This window comes from Odocoileus virginianus, chromosome 4, assembly GCF_023699985.2.
Source record: "Odocoileus virginianus isolate 20LAN1187 ecotype Illinois chromosome 4, Ovbor_1.2, whole genome shotgun sequence".
Classification (NCBI taxonomy): Eukaryota; Metazoa; Chordata; class Mammalia; order Artiodactyla; family Cervidae; genus Odocoileus; species Odocoileus virginianus.
In genome coordinates, this window is record NC_069677.1 from 73,148,322 (window position 1) to 73,170,752 (window position 22,431).

General features: G+C 39.1%; 1 protein-coding gene across 1 annotated transcript in view; it reads left to right on the forward strand.

Annotated features, from left to right (window-relative positions):
• The window catches only part of RYK (receptor like tyrosine kinase), a 106,825-nt gene that overhangs the window by 34,407 nt on the left and 49,987 nt on the right, over nt 1-22,431 (forward strand). Inside the window, 6 exon segments of the mRNA XM_070466723.1 lie at nt 3,066-3,165; nt 4,938-5,072; nt 8,066-8,119; nt 11,608-11,752; nt 18,082-18,182; nt 22,007-22,132. Coding sequence (XP_070322824.1) covers nt 3,066-3,165; nt 4,938-5,072; nt 8,066-8,119; nt 11,608-11,752; nt 18,082-18,182; nt 22,007-22,132 — 661 coding nt within the window.

A 22,431-nucleotide genomic window follows, 5' to 3' on the forward strand; every position in this document is an offset into this window, starting at 1 on the left:
CCCAAGATAGGGGACAATACAGAGGGCTGCAGGATTGCTCTTGGCAGGGCACAGGAAGGCTTGTGCCAGAATCCTGGAGGTCAGGAGCAGGCTGGCCAATGTGGGGAAGTGCAGTGGGGCATAGTGTGGCCACTCTGGAAACACTGCTGATGTTACTGGGGTCTGCGTTTATCAGAGGGGACCTGTACCAGACTGACAGTTAGATGTGTTATTTAATTATTTTATTTGATCCTCAAAATATGATTGTACTAGCCTCACTTTATAAAAACTGAAACTTGGGAAAAGTTAGTAATTTTTCTGATGGTCACACAGTCTCATGGTTCCAATCCAGTTCTTCCTGACTGTGCTAAATTTTTTTTTTCAGGCAGTTGCCTTTCATGTATTTCTTTGCTTAGAGAGAACATGGATATAGGAATATAGTCAACGCGTTTTCTTAATATTAGTAAGTATTGCTGGAAAGCCTGCTCATTCTTGGCCCAGACTTGCTGGGCTGTGGCTCTCTCACGCCCCCTGGTGGCAGTGGCTGAGTATTGCAGAAGGCTCAGGTGAGAAGGAACTCTTCTAGCAGGGGAACCATCAAATCACCGATGCGCAGCAGCGAGAACGTTTCCTTTGCTATGAACATGGCACTTAACAATACAACTTCTAACAATTGTCTGTGTATCTGTCTTAACTGTAAAGCAGTGCTTTAATACTTGCATACCCCTATAGCATTCTGGGCACACCTGAATGTCCCAGTGCCCTGATGCTGGGAAAGAAGGCAGCAGGAGAAGGGGACGACAGAGGATGAGATGGTTGGATGGCATCATGAACTCAGTGGACATGGATTTAAGCAAGCTCTGGGAGATGGTGAAGGACAGGGAAGCCTGCTGTGCTGCAGTCCATGGGGTCGCAAAGAGCCGGGCATGACTGAGCAACTGAAGAACAGCAACAGTGGTGTTCTGGGACTTTCAAGCAGAGTGTGAACAGGGAAATCGAGAGAGGGAGTTATAGTCACTGGATTGACCCCTGCTTGCCCATGGGTTAAACACCTCTTGACTCAGTCAGTGCCCAGGTGTCCATCCTGTCTCTTATAATCTGGAAGGTTACTCTTTCCCTCTTTTCTTTCATCTTTGTTATGTCCCATTTTGTTGGTTTTTTTCATTAGCGCGTACCACATTTCAGTATCTCCCATTGAAAAAAAGAAGAAAGATAGGTTTTGAAGTCTCTTCTACCATTACCTAATTACATTCTTTCTAGTTAAGTTTCTTGAAGAATGGTTTCTTGAACCTCTTTCCTACTACTGTTTTCCTAAACCTCTGCCTTTTGGCTTCTGCCAATCTCAGCCTTCACTGGAAGGCGTTGTGACCACTGAATGGGAGAGGGGTGCCCTTCTTATTGAGTCCCAAGGACAGGACAAAGAATATCAGGAAATATAAGACCCCGTTGAGCGTCTTGAAGATGGCATCCATTCTGAATTTCAGCTATTGCTTTGCAGTTTCAGCTGTTTCTTTCATGAACATCTTTCTAGGAAAAGGGTTGTGTTTGATATTTGATATTGATTGATGCTGATTGGTTCTATTAAGCCACCTATGGAGGCCAGGTATTGATAGAGAATATTGGTGTTCCAGGGACATTTTTCTAGTCATCTCTCTTCCTTTCTGGATTCTGAATCACTTGAGATCCAAAGGTTAGATGGACATCCAAACATTAACTCTTATTAGTGGTGAAAGCCGGACTAGAGAATGTAGCATAGATAGTTTATGAAAAATTTGCACCTTGGAATCTACTTGTGAGGTAAGTGGGTCTGTAGATCAGACCTTCATCTGCCAGTCACATACAGGCCCTCAGAGGTTGGCTTTTATCAGCTAGAGAAGACATTGGTGACTAGTCATGGTCTGTAAATTATACATCTCAACTCCTTGGCTCTTCATATCTATCTGCCTCTCTAGGGCTTCTCTGTCAGTGACTGTGATCCTCAGCAGGATTTCTGAATCCTAGATGGCAGGTTGTAGAGGAGAGTGGTGGTACTGTTCTGGGCATGAAATAGAGGGTGGCTTACTGGACTGAATTTTTATCCAATTGAAAATTCCTAGGAACAAATGAACAAGCATAACAAAACAGAAATAGAGTCTTGAATGTAGAGAACAAGCAGGTGCTTACCAGAGGAGGGTTTGGGGGAAGAGATAGGTGAGGGAAATTAAGAGGTGCAAACTTCCAGTTGCAAAATTAGAGTTAAGGGTATGAAATTTACAGTGTGGAGGGTATAATCATTAACTAAATAGTATTATCTTTGTGGTGACTTTATCATACTGTGGTGATCATTTTGAAATGTATAGGAAAAAAATCATTGTTGTAAAACAGGAACTAACGTAGTGTTGTAGGTCAGTTTTACTTCAAAAACAAACAAATGTACAAACTCATAGAAAAAGAGATCAGATCAGATTTGGTTACCAGAGGAGGAGGACAGGAGGGGAATTGGATAAAAACAATGAAAAGGTATTACAGACTTCCAGTTATAAGATAGGGATGTAATGTGCAGCCTGATAAATGTAATCAACTGCTGTATGCTATGTATGAATGTTGTTTAGAGAGTAAATCCTGAATTCTCATCACAAGGAAAAATTTTTTTCTGTTTCTTTAATTTTATATCTATATGAGATGATAGATATTCACTAAACCTACTGTGATAAGCATTTCATGATGTATGTAAGTCAAATCATTATGCTGAAACCATTTTATACAGTGATATATGTCAATTATATCTCAATAAAACTGGAAGAAATAAGTAAAACACACCCCCAAGGCAGTAATCTAATGAGTCATGTAAGAGGCAGCGGTCTGGTGGGGAAACGTCTTAGACTTAGCAGATCTGGCTTATTACTCTGGCTGCTTTTCGTATATTAAACTTCCTTGGCTTGGTGTCTTTGTTAAAATAAAGGAACATTCTTAAGACTGTTTCTGACCATTTGGACTTAAAAAAAAATAGCTAGATTATTCCTTAATGACCTAAATCAGTGTGGTCAAGCTGTACTAAGCCCTTTCTGTTATCACAGGTCCAGTTTGTTTATTTCTCCATATTATAGGTTGAATATAAGCTGGGATTCCAAGTAGACAATTTTGTGGCTATGGACATGCCCCAGGTCAACATTTCTGCTCAGGGGGAAGTTCCACGCACTTTATCAGGTGAGTCTCAGTGACAGAGTTTAACATGCTGTTTTTAACTGTATCCCCTGTACCTGGAGGAGGGCGTGGGAGCCCACTCCAGCATTCTTGCTTAGAGAATGTCATGAACAGAGGAGCCTAGCAGGCTACAGTTTACGGGGTCGCACAAGCATTGGATATGACGCAAGGAACCTAGCACATACACACACACACCCATACCTTCAAAGACACAGGTGTAAGATGCATAAGTTCTTTAACAAGTGATTTTTGTAAATGAGGATTATTTGGACTTCTTAAACACTTTCTTCTTTTCCATCCCCTTTAGAACTGTGTGCACTCAGCTCTTCTCTCTCTCCTTTTATGCGTTGTTGGCCCTGACCTGAGTCCCTTTGTCTGGTATGTTTTTCTTCCGTTAGTTCCCACACTGCAGCCTGGATAATCACTTCCTCAGTGCCCCACCCTCATCGTTAGTTGAGTACCTTCCAGATTCTCCAGCTGGTGCGCGGTGTGTAGCATCTGCCCCTGCCTGTCTGTCTGGCCTGTTGCTGGATCTGCCCCAGTGCTCCAGCAGTGCCAGGCTGCCTGCGATCCTCAGAGCCCAGCCTTTGCCCATGCTGATCTCTGTGTTTGGAACCATCTTTTCATCTTTCCCGCATCTGAATTTCTGTTCATATTAAATACTCTTCAAGACTCAAAGTCTTTATTCTTTTTTTCCCTGCCTCCTCTCCCTCCATTTGTTAACTCTTTTCTTCCTGCCCTGTAAGATCTTGTATTTAACTGTTTAAAATTGATCACATTATTTTGTAATTCTTTGTCCTTGTCTATGCCTGCTAGCCTGTGGTCACCTGAGGGCAGGAGCTGTCTTTTTCAGCTGTCTACCCTTGGTGCCTAGTGTAACACCTGAACAGGATAGGCTCTCAGGACAGTCTGAGTAAATGATATGCATCGTGTTCACACCAGTTTGTTTTGAGCCAGTCTTTTGAGAAGGGCTGCTGAAGATGTGAGATTTAAAGAAAATGAAAAGTTTTAAAACTTGAAAGTATACGCCCCCGTGTTAGGAAACTTTCTTACTCACTGTTACTAGTAGCATACGTTAATCTAAGCTTTAAGAGAGTGTGAGAAGGCTGATTAATTTTTATGGGCTAGTAAAGAAATTCAGAAATGCCAGTATTGTTCATACGCTGATACAGATGGTAGAAGGATGCATTCTAAATTCGTAGAAAGAGTCTTAAAGGTTGAAAAAAAAATGCACCAAAGTCTGTTATCCCATTGCTGTGGTGATTGATTAAAGCAATTTCTGCTTGGAAAGGTTTTTTAATTCATAGGTAAGATTTTATCAGTTTCATTTACAGCTTTATATTTAATCTCTTCCTTAAGAACAATACATAATTGCATTTTGGTGGTGAAATTGTCTTTCCTTTTTATCAAGTAATTTTTGTGGTTACTGTGTTGATTGTGACTGGTAAGATAGTGAAGTTTGCCTTATGACTTCGTAGCTTTACTATATGGTAATAAGAGAATTTAGGAGACAAATTAGTGTATTAAAAATCATGAGCAAATTTTAAAATAATTCTCTTCCTTTGTCTTGATTTGTTTTTTAATGCTAACTTTTATAGTACTTTATATTTAAAGCTGTGTAGTCTAAAGATAAATTCTCTGAAAGTTTTTGCTTAGTATTTTATGTAAATGTATTATTTTTTAGTTTTATTGCAACAGAAATAAATTTGAAATTATGGGGCATTAATGTTGATTTTTAGAAAATTTAAATATTTTTTCTTATTTTTTTTAAACAGTGTTTCGGGTCGAGCTTTCCTGTACTGGCAAAATAGATTCTGAGGTTATGATACTCATGCAGCTCAACTTGACAGTAAATTCTTCAAAAAACTTTACAGTCTTAAATTTTAAACGAAGGAAAATGTGCTATAAAAGTAAGAAATTTATTTACCAAAGTATGTATTTTATATAGATGTGAGAAGATCAAAAACAGATTTTGTCGTCTTTTTACAGATTTGTGATCCAATCTTGACTGTAGTTGCAAGTAAGAAAAGAGAGCACTAACTGATGAAATTCTGAAATAATCACCATGATAGCTTGTAGTTAGGAATCTCATATAGGCCCCACTCAATCCCTGCTTTCTCAAAACTTTTGTCAGAGTTGGTAAGAATGTTTTCCTTTAGGAATGTGAAATAGCACGAATAGCCAGAGGTAAGGAAATCACAGACTTTAGATAGGGGCCCCTGAGTAATGGTGTGTTAACTGGTTTCCTTTATGAATTACTTTATACAGAAACATTGACCTGGACCCAGAAAAATGTGTTAGAATTACAACTCTGCCCTTGGTGGGGTATTGGAATAGGTTTCCTTTTATTAACCTAAGTTTCAGGGGGTTTTGTTTTGTTTCTTTTCATCTATAAAATGGCATAGTAACCTGTTTCAAGAGGTAGGTGGGCTGATTTTAGATTAATCTACTATCATGAAATTTAAAATACTATATGTGGATACTTAACTAATTGTTGGTAGTTTTTGGCTTTGAATAATCTGTTACTCAAGAAATTGCAGCAGATATGAAAGAGCTTCAGCCCATGAGTTCATAGAGCAAGAATTTTAGAATTCTCCTTAAAGATTATCTAATCCAACCCACTCACTTTAAGTTCCATAGAGATTAAAGTGATCTGAATTTACCCATCACAGTGGTGGAGCTGGTTAGTATCTAAGGTAGAAAAATAAATACTAAAGAAAACATGCTGAGTTTGGGTTTTGCTGAGTGTCAACCATGTTCCAAGTGCTTTACAAACACATTAAACCCATTTAATGCCTATAGCAGCCTGAGGCAGTAGCTTCTCTCATCATCTCCAGTTTCTGAGGAGGAAGCTGAGGCTCAGAGAGTCTGACTAGCTTGCCAAGGCCAGATAACTAAGTGGTGGTGGGGCTGGGCTGCAAACCTGCACTTTTGCTTCATTGTCAAACTGTCTCTTAACGTATTTCCTAGTCAGAGTTAGGGCTGAGTGTTACGAGAAATCCTGAGGCCAGCAGGTGTTCATTAACCAGAGTTAAAATGGCTAATGTCCAGATAATGTGCCAGCAAAAAAGTGGTACTGCATTAGAATGGGCATTTTCTTTTTAGCTCTCATTTAATCTTTTAATTAAGAGTGAACAATTGCTCTCTCTATATATTTTCCCCAGCTTTATTGAGATATAATTGACATATATCATTGTATAAGTTTAAGGTGACAGCATAGTGGTTTGTTTTTCATACATTGTGAAATGATTATCGCAGTAAGTTTACTTAGCAGCCATCATTTCATGTGGGTTTCCCTGATGGGTCAGGTGCTAAAGAATCCACCTGCAATACAGGAGACCCGGGTTCAATCCCTGGGCCGGGAAGATCCCCTGGAGAAGGAAATGGAAACCCACTCCAGTATCCTTGCTTGGAAAATCCCATGGATGGAGGAACCTGGCAGGCTACAATCCTTGGGGTTGCAGACACAACCACTTCATCATTTCATGTAGTTACAATAGAAAGAGAAAGCAAAAAAAGAAAAAAAATTTTTCCGTGTGATGAGAATTTAGTAAATTAGGATTTACTCTCTCAACTCTCACATAATCATACAGTTAACATATATTGTTGAATAACACATAATGTATGCCATGCATACATTGTATCTGTAGTAATTATCTTGTAATTGGAAGTTTGTACCATTTAACTACCTCCTCCAGGTCTTCCTCTTTCCTCGCACCTGGCCTCTGATAATATCAAATCTAATCTCTTCTCTTATGATTAAAAAATTTAATTCTTGTTCTGAAAATATAAGCGAGATCATGGAGTATCTCATAGTCTTTCTCTCTCTGACTTACTTCACTTAGCATAAGGCCCTCAAAGTCTACCTGTGTTGTTGCAAATGGTAGGATTTTCTTATTTTTTATTTTACTCTGTGTGTGTGTGTATTTTCACCACTTCTTTATCCAGAATAGACATTTTTATAATGAAAAGTTAGCCCCATGTTAGCTTTGGGGTTTTGGTACATTTGTCAGTTCTTGCATATCCAGTTACGCCCTTACTTTCATGTGATTTTAAAGCCACAGTGGACTTTAGATACAGAGTGCAGAGCAGGTGGTTCCTGGTCCCTGGGGAGGCGGCGCTTCAAGGCAGAGTGGTGGCCAGGTGTGACGGAGTCTGCGGAGCACACCAGTACTAGTGCCCACTGAGGTTCAGTGCTCGGCTGATGCTCAGAATGATTGCATACCCTTTCCATTTTCTTTATTATGTACATGAAAACTAACTGTTGATGTAGCTTTCTGTTCTGTTTTAGACTTAAGCTTAATATTGAACCAGCCTTTTTGTTTGGTGGTTGTACTTCTGGCCACCCTAATCTTCCAGTTCACATTCATGATTCTTACTTTAGTATGTGATCTTAATATATTTATTTATATGGTTTTCGAACTTAGTACTGTTTGAAAAGTTCTGCAACAGAAAACATGCATGTACTGTATTGAATGTTAGTTCGTGGTACTGGCAAGAAAAGTTTCCTTTATCATACGAGGATGGAAGCTGTTGGTTCAGACAAGTTTCATTATTCTGAAACTCCTCAGTGCCTTTACATTCTCCTAATGTGGACTATTAGCCTCCACAGAGGCTATAGTATGTAGGTTTTCCCAGACTTCTTGACCACAGAAACCCTTTTTCATTGAGTAAATGTAATTGGCTAATATAGGCATAGACTGTTGATTGATGAATATAGTGATGATTATCAGAATAGTAATGTAGCATTTATCATTTTGCAATAAATACCTTGTTACTTAGTTCCGGGTGTTCTTTTAGAATATAAAACTGGTAGAAAAAATTCAGAAAATTTAATTACAATATATAAGGATTTTCATGGAAAAGAATTTCTAAAGCATCTTTTATCTCCTTTTAAATTCAGAACTTGAAGAAGTAAAAACTTCAGCCTTGGACAAAAACACTAGCAGAACTATTTGTAAGTGTTACTGTATTATCTTTTTCCATCATTAGGGATGAAAAATAATTGATTGCAAATAGACTTGATTTCATGAAGCTTGGAGGTTTTGTGGTTTCCAATTTGCCAAAAGATTAAGTGATGCCATGCTACTTACGTAACTGATGTTTTCCTAGAATGGTATATTTAGATGGAACTATTTGAATATTGAAAATTTTGTAAAGTAAAATTTTAAAAAACTTTTATAAGCAAGAATTTATACCATCATTTCAAGTGGCCATAATTAAAGTATGAATGTGAAATATGTATTAAGATCTTCATCTGTTTAACAGAAAGTTAGAAAATCTAATTCATGGCCTGGATGCAGCTCTTGGCTAGTTTCATCCAGGTGAAAATACAAGCTGAAAGATCCATGTTTAAACCTATAGAGAGAAACTCAACGTAGGTTTTTATTTTTTGGTAATGGTTCTGAAAGATTGTATAACTTAGACTTCTTTTTCCTTTTCTGATATGGATGTATCATTAAGTCTTACTCTTCCTGAAGCTGTCCTAGAGCAGCATCTTAAAATGTTACTAGATTCTCTTTATGGAAGTAGACTAAAAAGAATTGGGGAAGAGAAATTCAAAAATATAGAAGTCAAGGGAATGTTTTGATAAGCCCCCATGTGACCATCACCCTCTTTAGTAATCATCAATATTTGCCATTCCTTTACTGTTGATTCCTTCCTCTTTCAGACAGGTGGGTAGGTAGGGAAGGGTAGAATTTTTTAAAGCACATCCTAGGCATCATGCCATTTCACCTATAAATGTTTCAGTGTAAAGAATTTTTAAAAGCCATTAGTAAACAAGCCACAGTCACCCAACACCTCTTTACTTGTATTTGATTTTTCACATGTAACAAAACTTACTCCTTAATGTCGTCTAAGAGCTAATCAGTGTTCCCAGTAACCTGGTTGTCTCAAAGCTGTCTATGTATAGTTTCTTCCCTGAATCAGGATGCATATGAAGCCTACTTACACTGTATTTGGTTGACATGTATTATATTAATCAGAAACCACCCCATTCCCTTCACTGTCATTTATTTGTTGAAGAAATTGACTCATTTATCTAATAGAATTTTCCACATCTGCATATTAATGGTGCCATTTAACATGTTTTTCTCTCTTCTAAATTGGTAGTTAGATTTTGTACTTGGTTAAATTGAATAGTTCTGGATATTTCAAAGTATACCATTTTTAAAGAGAAAATAATATGAGATTTATCTGCCTTTTAAAAATATTTCATTTGGATTTGTCTTTGAGAAGAAATTAAACTATTTTTTAAAGTATCACTACTCCCCAAGCTTACTTTTAAAATTCTGGTGATTTTATCCGTTCCTTTTATGCCTAGGATTATTATTTCTGACAAGGAGAGGAGAGTGTTGTATATCCTCGGTCTCTCCCTTGCTCCCTCTCTCCTCCTGTCCATTTCTTTGTTTTCATCTACCTAACATTTACCAAGACACTATGACACGCCAGGTGGTATGATTGAGGCAGAAGATTAAACCGTGAACAAAACAGACTTTGTAAGCCCCCTGGGGCTTCTGATGTGCCACAGGAAATGGATAGGCAATAAGCAGTGATAACAATATCCTGTGGCAGGCTGTGGCATGGCCAGCACAAGGTGCTTTGGGACCCTGAGGAGAAGGGTATGCAACCTCCTGTGAGGAAATGCCGGGCAGCTTCCTGAGGACAAGTGGCGTCTCATCTGAGACCTGGAGGGTGACCAGGTGGTAGCAGGTGCCATGTCAGTGAGGGAATGGGAGCAGTGCATACACTAGTCTGGAATTAAAGGTCATCAGGCAGGGTGCATTTGGGCATGTGCCCAGCAGAGCGGTATCCTCTCCTCTGCCCTGGAATGTGCTGAGATGGATGCTGCCAACATCAACCTTTGGGACCTTCCTTTCCCAGCCCTTCAAGATTTAATGGCCCCTGGCATTCTTAAGGAAAGTCCTGCTTTCATTCAGACTGCAGGTCAAGTATAGCTGTTCTAGAAGTCATTTGGTCTCTGCATCAATCTGTGCTGGTTTATTATTTGTTGATTCAAAGTTTAAATTTTAGAAAGCAATCTAAATTTTGAAAGCTGTCACTTCTGTATCTTTTGTCCTGACGTATTCCCATAACTCTGCATTTGTATATCTGTCAGTTTGACATCCCCACATAGACGTGTACAGGTGTTTTTGGACAAAACAAAACTTAATTCTCTCTTTCCCCAAGCTGCCTTTTTTTCCTCTTTATAAAGGTACCTTATCTACCTAGTTCTTTAAGCCAAAGCTTTGATTCCTCTTTTTCTTTCTATCCTGGCATAATCCCTTTAGCAAACCCTGTGGACTCTGCCTCCCCGTCCATGAGTGTCTTACCTTCCCCGCAACACCCTTGTCCGTGCCGTGGCTGCTGCTTGCTTGGCATGCTCTTGCTCCTCCCACAGTATTCTTTATGTAGCACGCAGAGTCATCTTTGTGTTTCTTCTTCTCAAGTATCATTCTGTGTGTTATTCCTTTGCTTGAAGGCTTGTAGTGACTTCCCGTATCATTTAGGATAAAACTCAAATTCTTCAGTAGAATGCTGATGTGAGTACTCATTAATCTTCAGTTACACCAGTTTCAGTTACATCATTTCTGTTTCTGTTTCTCTGTCTTCCATCCTGCTTGCTCTTATCATGTGGATCTTTGTTTCTGTGTCTTTCTCTGTTGCTGCTGTGTGTATGTGTGCGCATGTATCTCTGTGTCTTTAAATTATTTCCTCTGTTGCTGAGGCTTTCTTTTTGAATAACTTTAAGATGAACATTATTTCATGAGTAGAGTCTTGTTTTCCTGCTTTTATTTTTAAAAACACATAGGCAAAATAATTTAACTCTCAAGAGAAAAAGATGAAACAAGTTTGTTTGTTTTACCTCATGGGTTGCCCTGCTGTATATTCCTCGCCCTTTGAGGAGTGGTCATTGGCAAAAAAGATGTCTCATCTCTCACAGCAGACACCACTGTTGAGGAAGGGTCTGTAGAGCTTGCTGTCCAGTATGGTAATTACTAGCCATATGTGACTATTTAACTTTAAATTAATGAAAATTAAATAGAATTACAACTTCAGTTCTTGCATTGTACTAGCTCCATTTCAAGCGCTCAGTAGCCTCAGGTGGCCAGTGGCTGCGGTACTGCGTGGCACGCTGCAGAGCCTTTCCCTGTCGGACAGCGTGACTATAGATAGATGGTTTATGATGTATATGCCACTTGTGAATTGTACTAACTAACCAGAAGTTCTATGTAAAAACCCTTTTGAAACTACAACAAAAGCACTTTAAATTGTATGAATTTTATAGTAACACACTACTGGTAACCGATCTTATCAGAAAATGGACACGTGAAATGAAGATCTCTTTTACAGAGAATAGGATACTCATTCTGTATAGTGGGTCACAAAGCAATTGATGACATTTGTTTCGAAAGCTTAATGTGCTATTCATTTTTATTTCAGATGATCCTGTACACGCAGCACCAACCACTTCTACGCGTGTGTTTTATATCAGCGTAGGGGTTTGCTGTGCAGTAATATTTCTTGTAGCAATAATATTAGCTGTTTTGCACCTTCATAGTATGAAAAGGATTGAACTGGATGACAGGTATCGTACATCTTTGGGGAAAGGAAAAAAATTTTTGTTTTTTATATGCAGTCATTTGCATATGTATGGGAGTCTACCCACACCCGTGCTCAGCGGTGCACAGTGGTGCAGGGGAAGAAGGGAGGGTGATTAAGCCCTGGCCAAAGGACAAATACCGTCTTTGTGTTTCTCTGTAGTTTTATTTTTAAAAATTAGTAAAATCAGAAATTACAGTTTATTAGTTGGTGAAAAAGTAGAGATCAATTTTTTTTCTATCCCCTTTGTCATGACTGTCTTCTAGACTTCTAGTGCCTTATTGGAATAGCCCTGCTTTTTCCTCCTCACTCGTTCCTCCGTCATTATCTGTCCATTCATCCGTCCAGTTTATTAACATTTATTGAGAACCTGCTATGATTTAAATCATTAGTTCTCAACCTGGTTGCCTACTGGAGTCATGGGTAAACTTTTAAAATATATCAACACCCTTTCCAAAAACTCTGATGTTATTGGTTTAGGGTGGTGTTTGGGCGTTCAGTATTTTTTTTTTTAATTAAAGCTTCCCTGGAGACTCTAATGTGTAGCCTTTGAGATACACTGTGATGGCTATTAAGCTAAGTGCTAGGAATAAAAAAGTAATGATATACTATCATGGCTTCAAGTATCTAATCTTTGACATTAACCATATTTATACAAGTATATGAATTTGATCATATGTATTACACTGTGGGAATATAGCAGCTTGTCCCAGCCTGGGTGAGTCAGGATGACTAGAAGTACGTTGTAGACAGGATAGGGTGAGAGGTAAGGATTAAATGATAAATAAGTTTATTTTCGTAGTCTACAGTTCTCGTTTCCCTCTTGATTCCCGCTTGCTGACTGTAGACATTCTCAGCTTTGTGACTTGGCTTTCAAGGTGTTCTCCTTTAAATTGTGGAGATAGACATCCCTTCTTCTTTGAACTTGCCTCTCATGCTCCAGTCAGGTAATTACTTGTTCCTCACCTTTGCTCTGCTCTTTGCCCTCCAGGACTTTTGTTCATGCCTTCTTTTGTTCCCCGTATTTGCTGTGAATTCAGTCCCTCTCCACTCTCCACATCTCAGCTCCATCGCCATTTCTCTCATGAACTCTTTCTTAAGCCCCCCAGCCATCAATTTCTCCCTCCTCTTTTTGCCTCTCTTTCTTTCTCTGTTTCTCTTTTTCTCTCTGTTTGGTAGCAATTACTGTACCTTTTCCTTATGTACTTGTCTTTCCTGCTCGAATGTAGGCTTTTTTCAGTCAGGAAGCATTGCATCTTACTGCTGATTCCCCAGTCCTTTGTGGGGTCATACATATAGTGGGGTAAGCACATGGAAATGGGGGAGGCTGGTTGGATTAATTCCTGCCCCTAAGTACTCTCTGTCCCCTCTGTTAGACTTTTTTTATCTGAGCAGAGAAAGAAGAGAAAGGAGGTCAGAGTAAGAAAAGAAACACATGGGTGAGGTGTTTCAGAATACGTTTTGTGTGTATGCTTGTGTTCTTAGATTTGGGTTTTGTAGAGAAGGAGCACAGCTGGTCGTGAGCTAACAGGAACATTTTGTTGGACCTCTTGAGAGAGGATGTGGCAGGGTTAAAGGTCACCGGGAGGCATAGCATTTCAGAGTCAGTCTTGATAAACACGTTCTTCTTGATAAACACGTTCTTCTTGATAAACACGTTCTTCTTGAGGGTTTGCTTGTGTGTGAGGGCTCTGAACCAAGTACAGCCAGGTCAGAGTTGTACAAAAACTTAAGAATCTGTGGGGCTTATACCTTTGCTGCTGAAATAATTCGTTACTACCCATTAATTGGTGTTCCAGTTCTCTCTAGTTTTTTGACAATGATTTCCAGATGATGCCTGATGAGAAGCATCTTTCATCATCACTTGTTTTCAGGGTTCAGCCTAGTGGTTAAGAGCATGGACTGGAGCTAGCACACCTCTGAATTCTGGTTGTGCTACTTGCTAACTTTGTGGCCCAGAGGAAGTTTTGTAGCCTTTTTATGTCTTGGTTCTCCTTATCTCTAAAGCAGAGATTATCATGGCATGTACTTAGTAAGCATGTTGTTAAGTTCTAGTGAAATAAAACTGTAAGCTCTTAGAACAAGCCCTGCATATAGTAAGTGCCATTATTAGGCTTTTTCTTTTCAGAAAGTTGCAGTGTACTGGTAATAATGGATTGATTTCTTCTTCAACTCTTGCCTGTTCTACTGCTGCTGCTAAATCGCTTCAGTCGTGTCTGACTCTGTGCGACCCCATAGACGGCAGCCCACCAGGCTCCCCCGTCCCTGGGATTCTCCAGGCAAGAATACTGGAGTGGGTTGCCGTTTCCTTCTCCAATGCATGAAAGTGAAAAGTGAAAGTGAAGTTGCTCAGTTGTGTCTGACTCCTAGCGACCCCATGGACTACAGACTACCAGGCTCCTCCGTTCATGGGATTTTCCAGGCAAGAGTACTGGAGTGGGTTGCCATTGCCTTCTCTGCCTTTTCTACTAGCCGTTACTTATTACTTGACAGCAGGCTAACAGTGGTGACTAGAAAGCTCCCATGTAGTAATCTAATAGTATTTGAGGCACTTGCTTCTCCTCTTTGCATTGGGGCCTGTGAGATAACAATGACTACCACTTGATCAAGTGTTGTCTGCTAGTACTAAACCAGGCTCTATATGTGTAGTAGTTTATCTGATGCTCACAGCCACTTATGGGTGTGATGCTGTCCTTGTTTTAAAGATGAAGAAACAGGCTTGAAGAGGTTAAATAACTTCTTCAGGGTTGTGCTGCTAGAACCAGAGCAGACAACAGGAAGGACTCGTCGTTGCAGTAAAAGTGAGAGTGTTTGTCGCTCAGTTGTGTCTGAGTCTTTGCGATCCCATGGACTGCAGCCCACCACCAGTTTGATCCCGGGGATCAAACTCTGGTCTCCTGCTTTGCAGGCAGATTCTTTACTCTCTGAGCCATAAGGGAAGGCCAGTTGTTGTAATAGCTGTATTGTAGCAACTCAGTATTGTAATTGTGTAAAGCATTTACGTTTGGTTTCCGTTGTGACTGAGATGGTAAAGAAACTGCCTGCAGTGCAGGAGATCTGGGTTCAATCTGCGGGTTGGGAAGCTCCCCTGGAGAAGGGAATGGCAGCCCTCTCCAGCATTCTTGCCTGGAGAATTGCATGGACAGAGGAGCCTGGCAGGTTACAGTCCATGGGGTCACAAAGGGTCAGACACAGCTGAGCAACTAACACTTAAACTTCTTTTTTCACTTGTTATATGCCAGGCACTGTTCCACGTGCTTTATATCCATTAATTCCCTTAGTCTTGACAACAGCCCTGTGAGGTTTGTTGGAGCCCATGGCTGCACGGAGTTCTTGCACAGGGGTGGTAGCGAGTTCTTCCATTCCTGACGCCCAGGAGCCAGGGTCTTGTTCTGCACAGCTCGTTTAGAGGCAGAGACCGAAACTGCTTAAGGGGTGCTCTGCCAGCGGCAGTTGGAGCCCATGTGTGCGACTTGCCCTCTGCTGACAGTACAAGCTCATCTTTTCCGTCTCTGCTGTGCCAGGGCAGCGTGTTCTGTGAAGTCTTTGCACAGAGGGGCTGGCCTCTGCCCTATCTGCCCCATAGTCTTTCCCTGTTGGCTCTTGAATGTAGGAGAACTCACTCCTTTGTGGGGCGCTTGAACTTGTTGTTTGGTAATATCTTCATTTTCCATTATCTCATTACTGGTGACGAGGCCATTTTATTTCCCTTTATTCATTTCTGTGTCTGGTGTCTTATTAGACACTATCACTGAGTGAATATTGCGTGAAGAATTTGTTGAAGGAGGAATGAGTGGAGAGAGGCAGGAAGCCATTCTATTAGAGCAGTAATTCTTTGCCTCTTTTGTTACGTATCAATAGCTCATATCAGAAGCAACCATTCTGTGTGCTTTCTAGCTTTCTATATGAAGAAAGTGTGTTTTTCTCTGTTTGTTTATTGGTTGATCCAGTAAGTATTAATTGAGCTCTCACTAAGGCTCAGTTGGGCCCACTTGAGGCCTCTTGGGTCAGGCCTTGGCTTTAGTTTTGGGGAGGAAGGAGTGAACAAACAGGTACTTTTCCTGCTTTTATGGAGTTTATAGTCTGCTATAACAGATATTAAACCAGAAATCCCTGCTAGAATGTAGGCTTCATGAAAGTAGGGATCTTTGTTTATTGTGTTCACTACTGTATCGCCAGCACTTGGCACAGTTTCTGGCATATAATATACACAGTAAATAGTGTTGAATGAATAAATGAATTACATGTATAAATATAAATTATAACAAGTGCTTTGAAAGAAAATGATGATCTTTGCCCTAAATTCTAACTTTAACTCTATAGCAGAGTTAATATCTGCTAATCTTACTTGCTTATGAAAATTAAATGAGATAATTTATTTAGACTGGTATTAAACTATTAAGTGCAAGCAAATGTACATTTTTATCTCACTTTTTACCTCATGTGCTGTAGCTATGTAAATACTGATTTTAATAGGTAACAAGGGTTGATCCTCAAATGCGCCATCCTTCTCTCATAAATCTGGGATTTCAAATGTTTGTTCTGGCCGCTTGACATAGTGCTTTGCTCATTGAAGGGACCACTGAGCATCGTTGCATGCCCAGGCCTTTCAAGAATTCTGAGGTGGTACAAGAGTGCCACCTACTGTTGAATTGCTGAAGAGAACCTCGGTAACTAGTAAATGCTTTGGGATCTGTGCATATTTATTCAGTCATCAGTGTAGATTGCAGGTAATATTTAAATTGTACTTTCCACATATATTATGTAACTTGAGCCTCCTCTAGATCCTGGGATGTGGGTTTTCTTAATCCCATTTTATGGGTAAGAATTTGTATTCTATTATTTCCTCCATCTTTGGGAATGATAATGCTTCTCTTCCCTCCCAGGATTATTGAATCCTGGACTTCTACAGTTTTAATTTCTGATGTGATCTTTGAGTCATGCTCAAAACTCCAAAAATGGGTGCCCTGTGGTTCTAAGGATTAGGGATGGTAATATTAGTAATAATTGAATATAAATAGTAATAATAATTTATAAATGTATATTTGAGGGCAGGGCACTGATGTAAAAGGATTATATTTTTCATGTAATTATTTTAGCAACCTTTTCAGGAGGTAGTATTATCGTCATTTTATCCATCAGGAATTTGAGGTTCCAAAAGCACTCTTTTGCCTAAGGTCATATAGCTAGTTAATAAATGGTGGCACTGGCAGTTTTGATTTCAAGGTTATACTTTCCATCTCTTCACTGTGCTATCCTGTACCTACTATACATGTAGACCTATATAGATCAATTTTTGAGTAGCAGCTTTTTGTCATTATGTGTATTTTTAATCATTGGGCTTTGAAAACATAGAACTATTGTGTGGGATGTGGTCATTCAAAAGATTTTCATATTTAGGAAAATTCGGAGTCTCTGATTGGACTCTGCTGATCCTGCAACTAAGGGAGACATGGAAGGTAGCCCTTCCTTCTTGAGGGTATGACATCTTGCCTTTGATTTCACACTTCATGCTGAATTTCTATGCTTTACTTCTCCACTGCTGCAGAATTACTAGACTGAGGCAGTGTAATTAGAATGTGATCGAGAGTGACCTGAGATAAGGTGGTTGTCCACTGACAAGATGAAAGGACATTGATTTGTAGTAATCTTGAGTATGAAGTTATTTGAGGCTACCATCTTCTGGGTCTCTTGATTACTTAAAAAAATATGGCATAATAAAATGCTTCAAGTGCTAACGATTTCTAATAAGTTCTAGAAATTCCAAAAAGGTGGGATTAGGGAAGTAGAAGAAGCAAAATGTATTTGATTAAACAGACTTGAACCAGGTGGGATATCCCTTCCCAGGCTTTGAGTGTGTTTGATTTGCTTTCATATACCATCATCTGTAGGCCATTTGATTATGGACCATCATTAAAAGAATCCTGTTGTTATACTCCTTTTCTTAAAAGTGATCTAAATGGAGTGGCATGAGCTCTTTACTAAGTGTTGGTCCACAGTTCCCTAACATATTGTATGAGGTTCAAGACTGCTATCTATGGTATTTGAAGAATGCTACATTTGTGAACGACTTTGATATGATGAATTGCCTGATTGTGGAGATAGAAAGGAAAGAAAAAGAATAGAGCTCTGCATTATGAGGTAGAGTAAAATTTCAGTATGAAACATTTGTGATGGAGATCCATGCATTATTGTGATCTCTGTTAAGGTTTTAAGCTGGTTATAATAACTCCGTGCATTTTGTGTGTATTGAAAAAGGAAATGTCTCATTGAAGCTGACTTGCTAAGTATTTCTCTTTTAAAAATTATTTGCAGCATCAGTGCCAGCAGTAGTTCCCAAGGGCTGTCTCAGCCATCTACCCAGACGACTCAGTATTTGAGAGCCGACACACCCAACAATGCAACTCCTATTACCAGTAAGAGTTAATTTAATTCTGAAAGTTAAAGATGATTTACTAAAGTTGTTTATGGTCTGTCTGTCCTTGGTCCTGTGTGGTTAATTACTTATGGGATATATGCCATGCTACATTCATAGAATCTAACATGTACAGAATTAGGCTTAAACTTTTGTTTTCTAGAACACTGAATGAAACATTCCAAAGTTAGTGTATTAAAGTTTTAGGTTTAGTTGTTAGAATTAGTTTTAGAGAGGTTTCTATAGATTATGTTAAAAGGGCTACTGAATCACTTCTGTACAAATTCAAAAGGAGGATTTTCAATTAGTTAGAATAAGCCACTGAGCTGTGTGAAGACAGAGACTTGGATTTTAATGAATTATTTGATGGTCTCATGGGCTGTGGTAAGGACTTTACATTGTTTTCTGATCATGGTGGGAAACTAGCTGCCATTGGAGATCTAATTTCCATTTTTTGAACAGGATTTTAATGAAGATTTTTATACTGTAGCTGTTCAGGGGAAAATAACCATTCTTGGGGTATAATTTAGACATAATGAGGATTGAGCAATGTCATTCACCAAACAAGAAACAACACAATCATCAGGATAGACAGTGGGCCACAAGTCAGGACTCAACTCACTGGTGCCATTGATTAATAAGGTTCTTGTAGGCAAGTTACCTTTATTTCCCTTGGACTGACATTTACTTTCTGCTAGGGCTAAGTCCGGAGAAGGCAATGGCACCCCACTCCAGTACTCTTGCCTGGACAATCCCATGGACGGAGGAGCCTGGTGGGCTGCAGTCCATGGAGTCTCGAAGAGTCGGACATGGCTGAGCGACTTCACTTTCACTTTTCACTTTTATGCATTGAAGGAAATGGCAACCCACTCCAGTGTTCTTGCTTGGAGAATCCCAGGGATGGGGTCGCACAGAGTCGGACACGACTGAAGTGAAGTCCGACTCTGTGCGACCCCATAGATGGCAGCCCACCAGGCTCCCCCGTCCCTGAGATTCTCCAGGCAAGAATACTGGAGTGGGTTGCCATTTCCTTCTCCAATGCATGAAAGTAAAAAATGAAAGTGAAGTCGCTCAGTCGTGTCCGACTCTTAGCGACCCCATGGACTGCAGCCTACCAGGCTCCTCTGTCCATGGGATTTTCCAGGCAAGAGTACTGGAGTGGGGTGCCATTGCCTTCTCCGACGTTAACTTTCTAGTAAACTAAAATTAAGAATATCAGTTCTTGGACTTCCCTGGTGGTCCAGTGGTTAAGAATCTGCCTGCCAGTACAGGGGACACAGGTTTGATCCCTGGACTGGGAAGATCCTACAGGCTGCAAGGCACCTAAGCCCATGGACCACAACTCCTGAGCCTGCATGCTGCAGAATACTGAAGCCCGCGTGCCTTAGAGCCTGTGCTCCACAACCAGAGGAGCTGCCACAGCGAGAAGCCATGCCCTGCATCTAGAGAGCAGCTCCCGCACACCACAGTTAAAGACAAGGCCGGGCACAGCAATCAAGACCCAGCATAGCCCCCAAATAAACAGATGATCCTAGGAGTGAATGCAGAATGTAAAGTCAATTAAAAAATGATGAACAGCGTTACTTAAAAAATAAGAATATCTATTCTTCACCCAGTGCCCTCCTATGGTCTTTCAGTATTGTTTCTCATTAAGAAGAATCAGGATTCTTTGGAGAAATGGATGATCTCAGGACTGGGTCAGGAATAAGTAAGATAACCTGGGACATTTGCTGAGCCAAAAATCAAGGAAACTACTAAAGACAAGAGCTTCCCAAAATGGAACCATTGAGCATCAAAAAGAATAATGACTGCAGTAGATTGAAGTGAAATAAATGTGAAATGTAGAAATGTGTAAAAATCCACAAATTTGTAGTGATACTTTTTAAAATAAAGTTCATTATGGGAGTTAACGGAGGCACCAATAATACCTTACTCTGACAGCGGAGCATGAACTACTTTGCAGTAACCAGATAGTGCTGGCTTATGAAGCGAACATGTTTTTTTTTTTTTTACAGAAGAATCCCAGCTAATAAATGCAGAAGGAATGATAGAATTATAAAATCATACTTGTATCCCCTAATAAAATACTTCATTCAGGAAAAGATTGTCAATGTTTTAAACTATACAAACAAAGGGAGGAAGGGAGCATTACCATTTGAGGGATCATAGTGTCACTGCCTGAATCTGCTACTGAAACTTAGCATCATTAAAAGTAGGATAGCTAGTTAGTTTGTATTCCCAGGTGGAATATTCTTGTTGTCTTCCCCCACAGAGAGTTAACCTGGATCTAATCAAGGCTGTAAGAATGATTTTCAGTTTACATGGATAGAGGAACCAGTTAGATGTCACTGAAAGAGTCAGATGCTGGACTTTCTTCAGGATAGTTGATCTAGTTTCTTTAGTAAGATGTGGCAAGAAAAACGAAAGGGGAAAGAAGGGTCATTGTAGCTTAAAAGAAATCTAAGAGAAATCATAGCAGCAGTTAACATCTCTACCGAGGAAAGAAAGATATATGTTCCTCAGGATATATAATGATAGATGTGAGGGTGGTTCAAACTATTCCTAAGAAACACATCATTGCTTTAAATGTTTAGCTTTGCTCATTAGAGTCATTTCTTGATTGTGGATATAACCTTAAAGAGGTAGATAAGCAAATTATTATATATGCTAAAAGCAAAATGAATCTTAAAAAGTCAGTGGAAGTGCAGTTATTTTTTGACAGATTTTTAAATTTACCACCAATAAGTTTACTTGTTTTTGTAGACATTACCTTAAGGAGATAGGTATTTCATTTCTTAATGTATGATACAAAATAAATAGTGTTTTTTTTAAAAACCAGCAGAAATATATTTGCCTATAAATAAAAAAAGAGAAAGGAGCAGAAAAAATACTTGAAGATAAAGGAGCCAGGAGTTTTCAAAAATAACAAAACACAATAGTATATAGATGGAAGAAACTTAGAGAACTTCAGGAAGGATTAAACACTCATATATACTAGACATACACACACACCCCCCTAGATGTATCATGGTCAAATTGTTGATCAGTGGGATCAGGTTTTATCATCCTAATCCATCTTTTTTAATAAAGTTTTTCAAAGCTTTTCATGTAGTTCTTCCAGCAGCCACTGATAATCATTGTCTGAGTCCACCCTTTCTTTTGGGATTTTTCTTCCCTAAAATACCATTCCAGTTTCTGCTTGCTAGTAACACTAGATCTTCCTTTTATTCTAACTTTTTTTGTTGCAATGAGAATTTTAATTTATGTCCAGAAATTTTGTTTTGCTATCATCATATTAAGAATGAATATGAATTAAGGGAACTGAAAAATGAATATGGATCTCACAATGGTATGACTAGGCTGTATGGATGCTAGAATGATTAAACCAATTATATATATATATATATAATTTATTAAGAAAAGATATTTTCACAAACATTTCATTTGAAAAGTTTTTTTGTTAGGAGACTATATTAGAAAATCTTTGGAGAAAAAGCAGTTCATTCAAGGGATTAGATTAATTCCATGAGTCAAAGCTTGTTTCATTTGGCAGAAAAGCAATTGAAGTGGTATTAATAAAATATTAGTTTTAGTGTTTCCTGTTTTAATTTTGCATTTTAAGGTTTTGGGGTAGGTGGGAAAGTGTTTCTTTAAAATTTAGTATGGCCTTCATAAATAATTCTCCCTGTGTGTGCCTTTTTCGTTTTTGATTCTTACCTTCATTTGTTCCTGTGACTTGACTCCTGGGGTTATAACTGAACTAGTTGATCCTGATGCCATAAGAAGGTATTTATATTTCTTGGTTTGGCTTTGTTGGCTCCTCAGGTTATCCTACCTTGCGGATAGAGAAGAACGACCTGAGAAGTGTCACTCTTTTGGAGGCCAACGCTAAGGTGAAGGATATTGCAATATCCAGGGAGAGGATAACTCTAAAAGATGTACTCCAAGAAGGTATCTATTCTTTCAAAATCAGGTTTTCAAGGAAGATTTACTGTTAGTATAAATATTTTTTGTTTCAGATTTTAAGAATTTCATCTCATCCCTAAGGATAGAAAGCAGTGCACAATTTATTTCCTCTATAAAACTGATCTTTATTTTCCCTTTCTTTAGATTTTTAGCTTGCCTTATTAAGCTTTGGTACAATTTTGATATTCAAGTATATTAAAGCATGATTATTAGTGTTTATCACCTTTAAAAGGATATTTCCTGTTTAGTTCTTGTCCAAAGATGATCACTTGCTCACAGGCCTT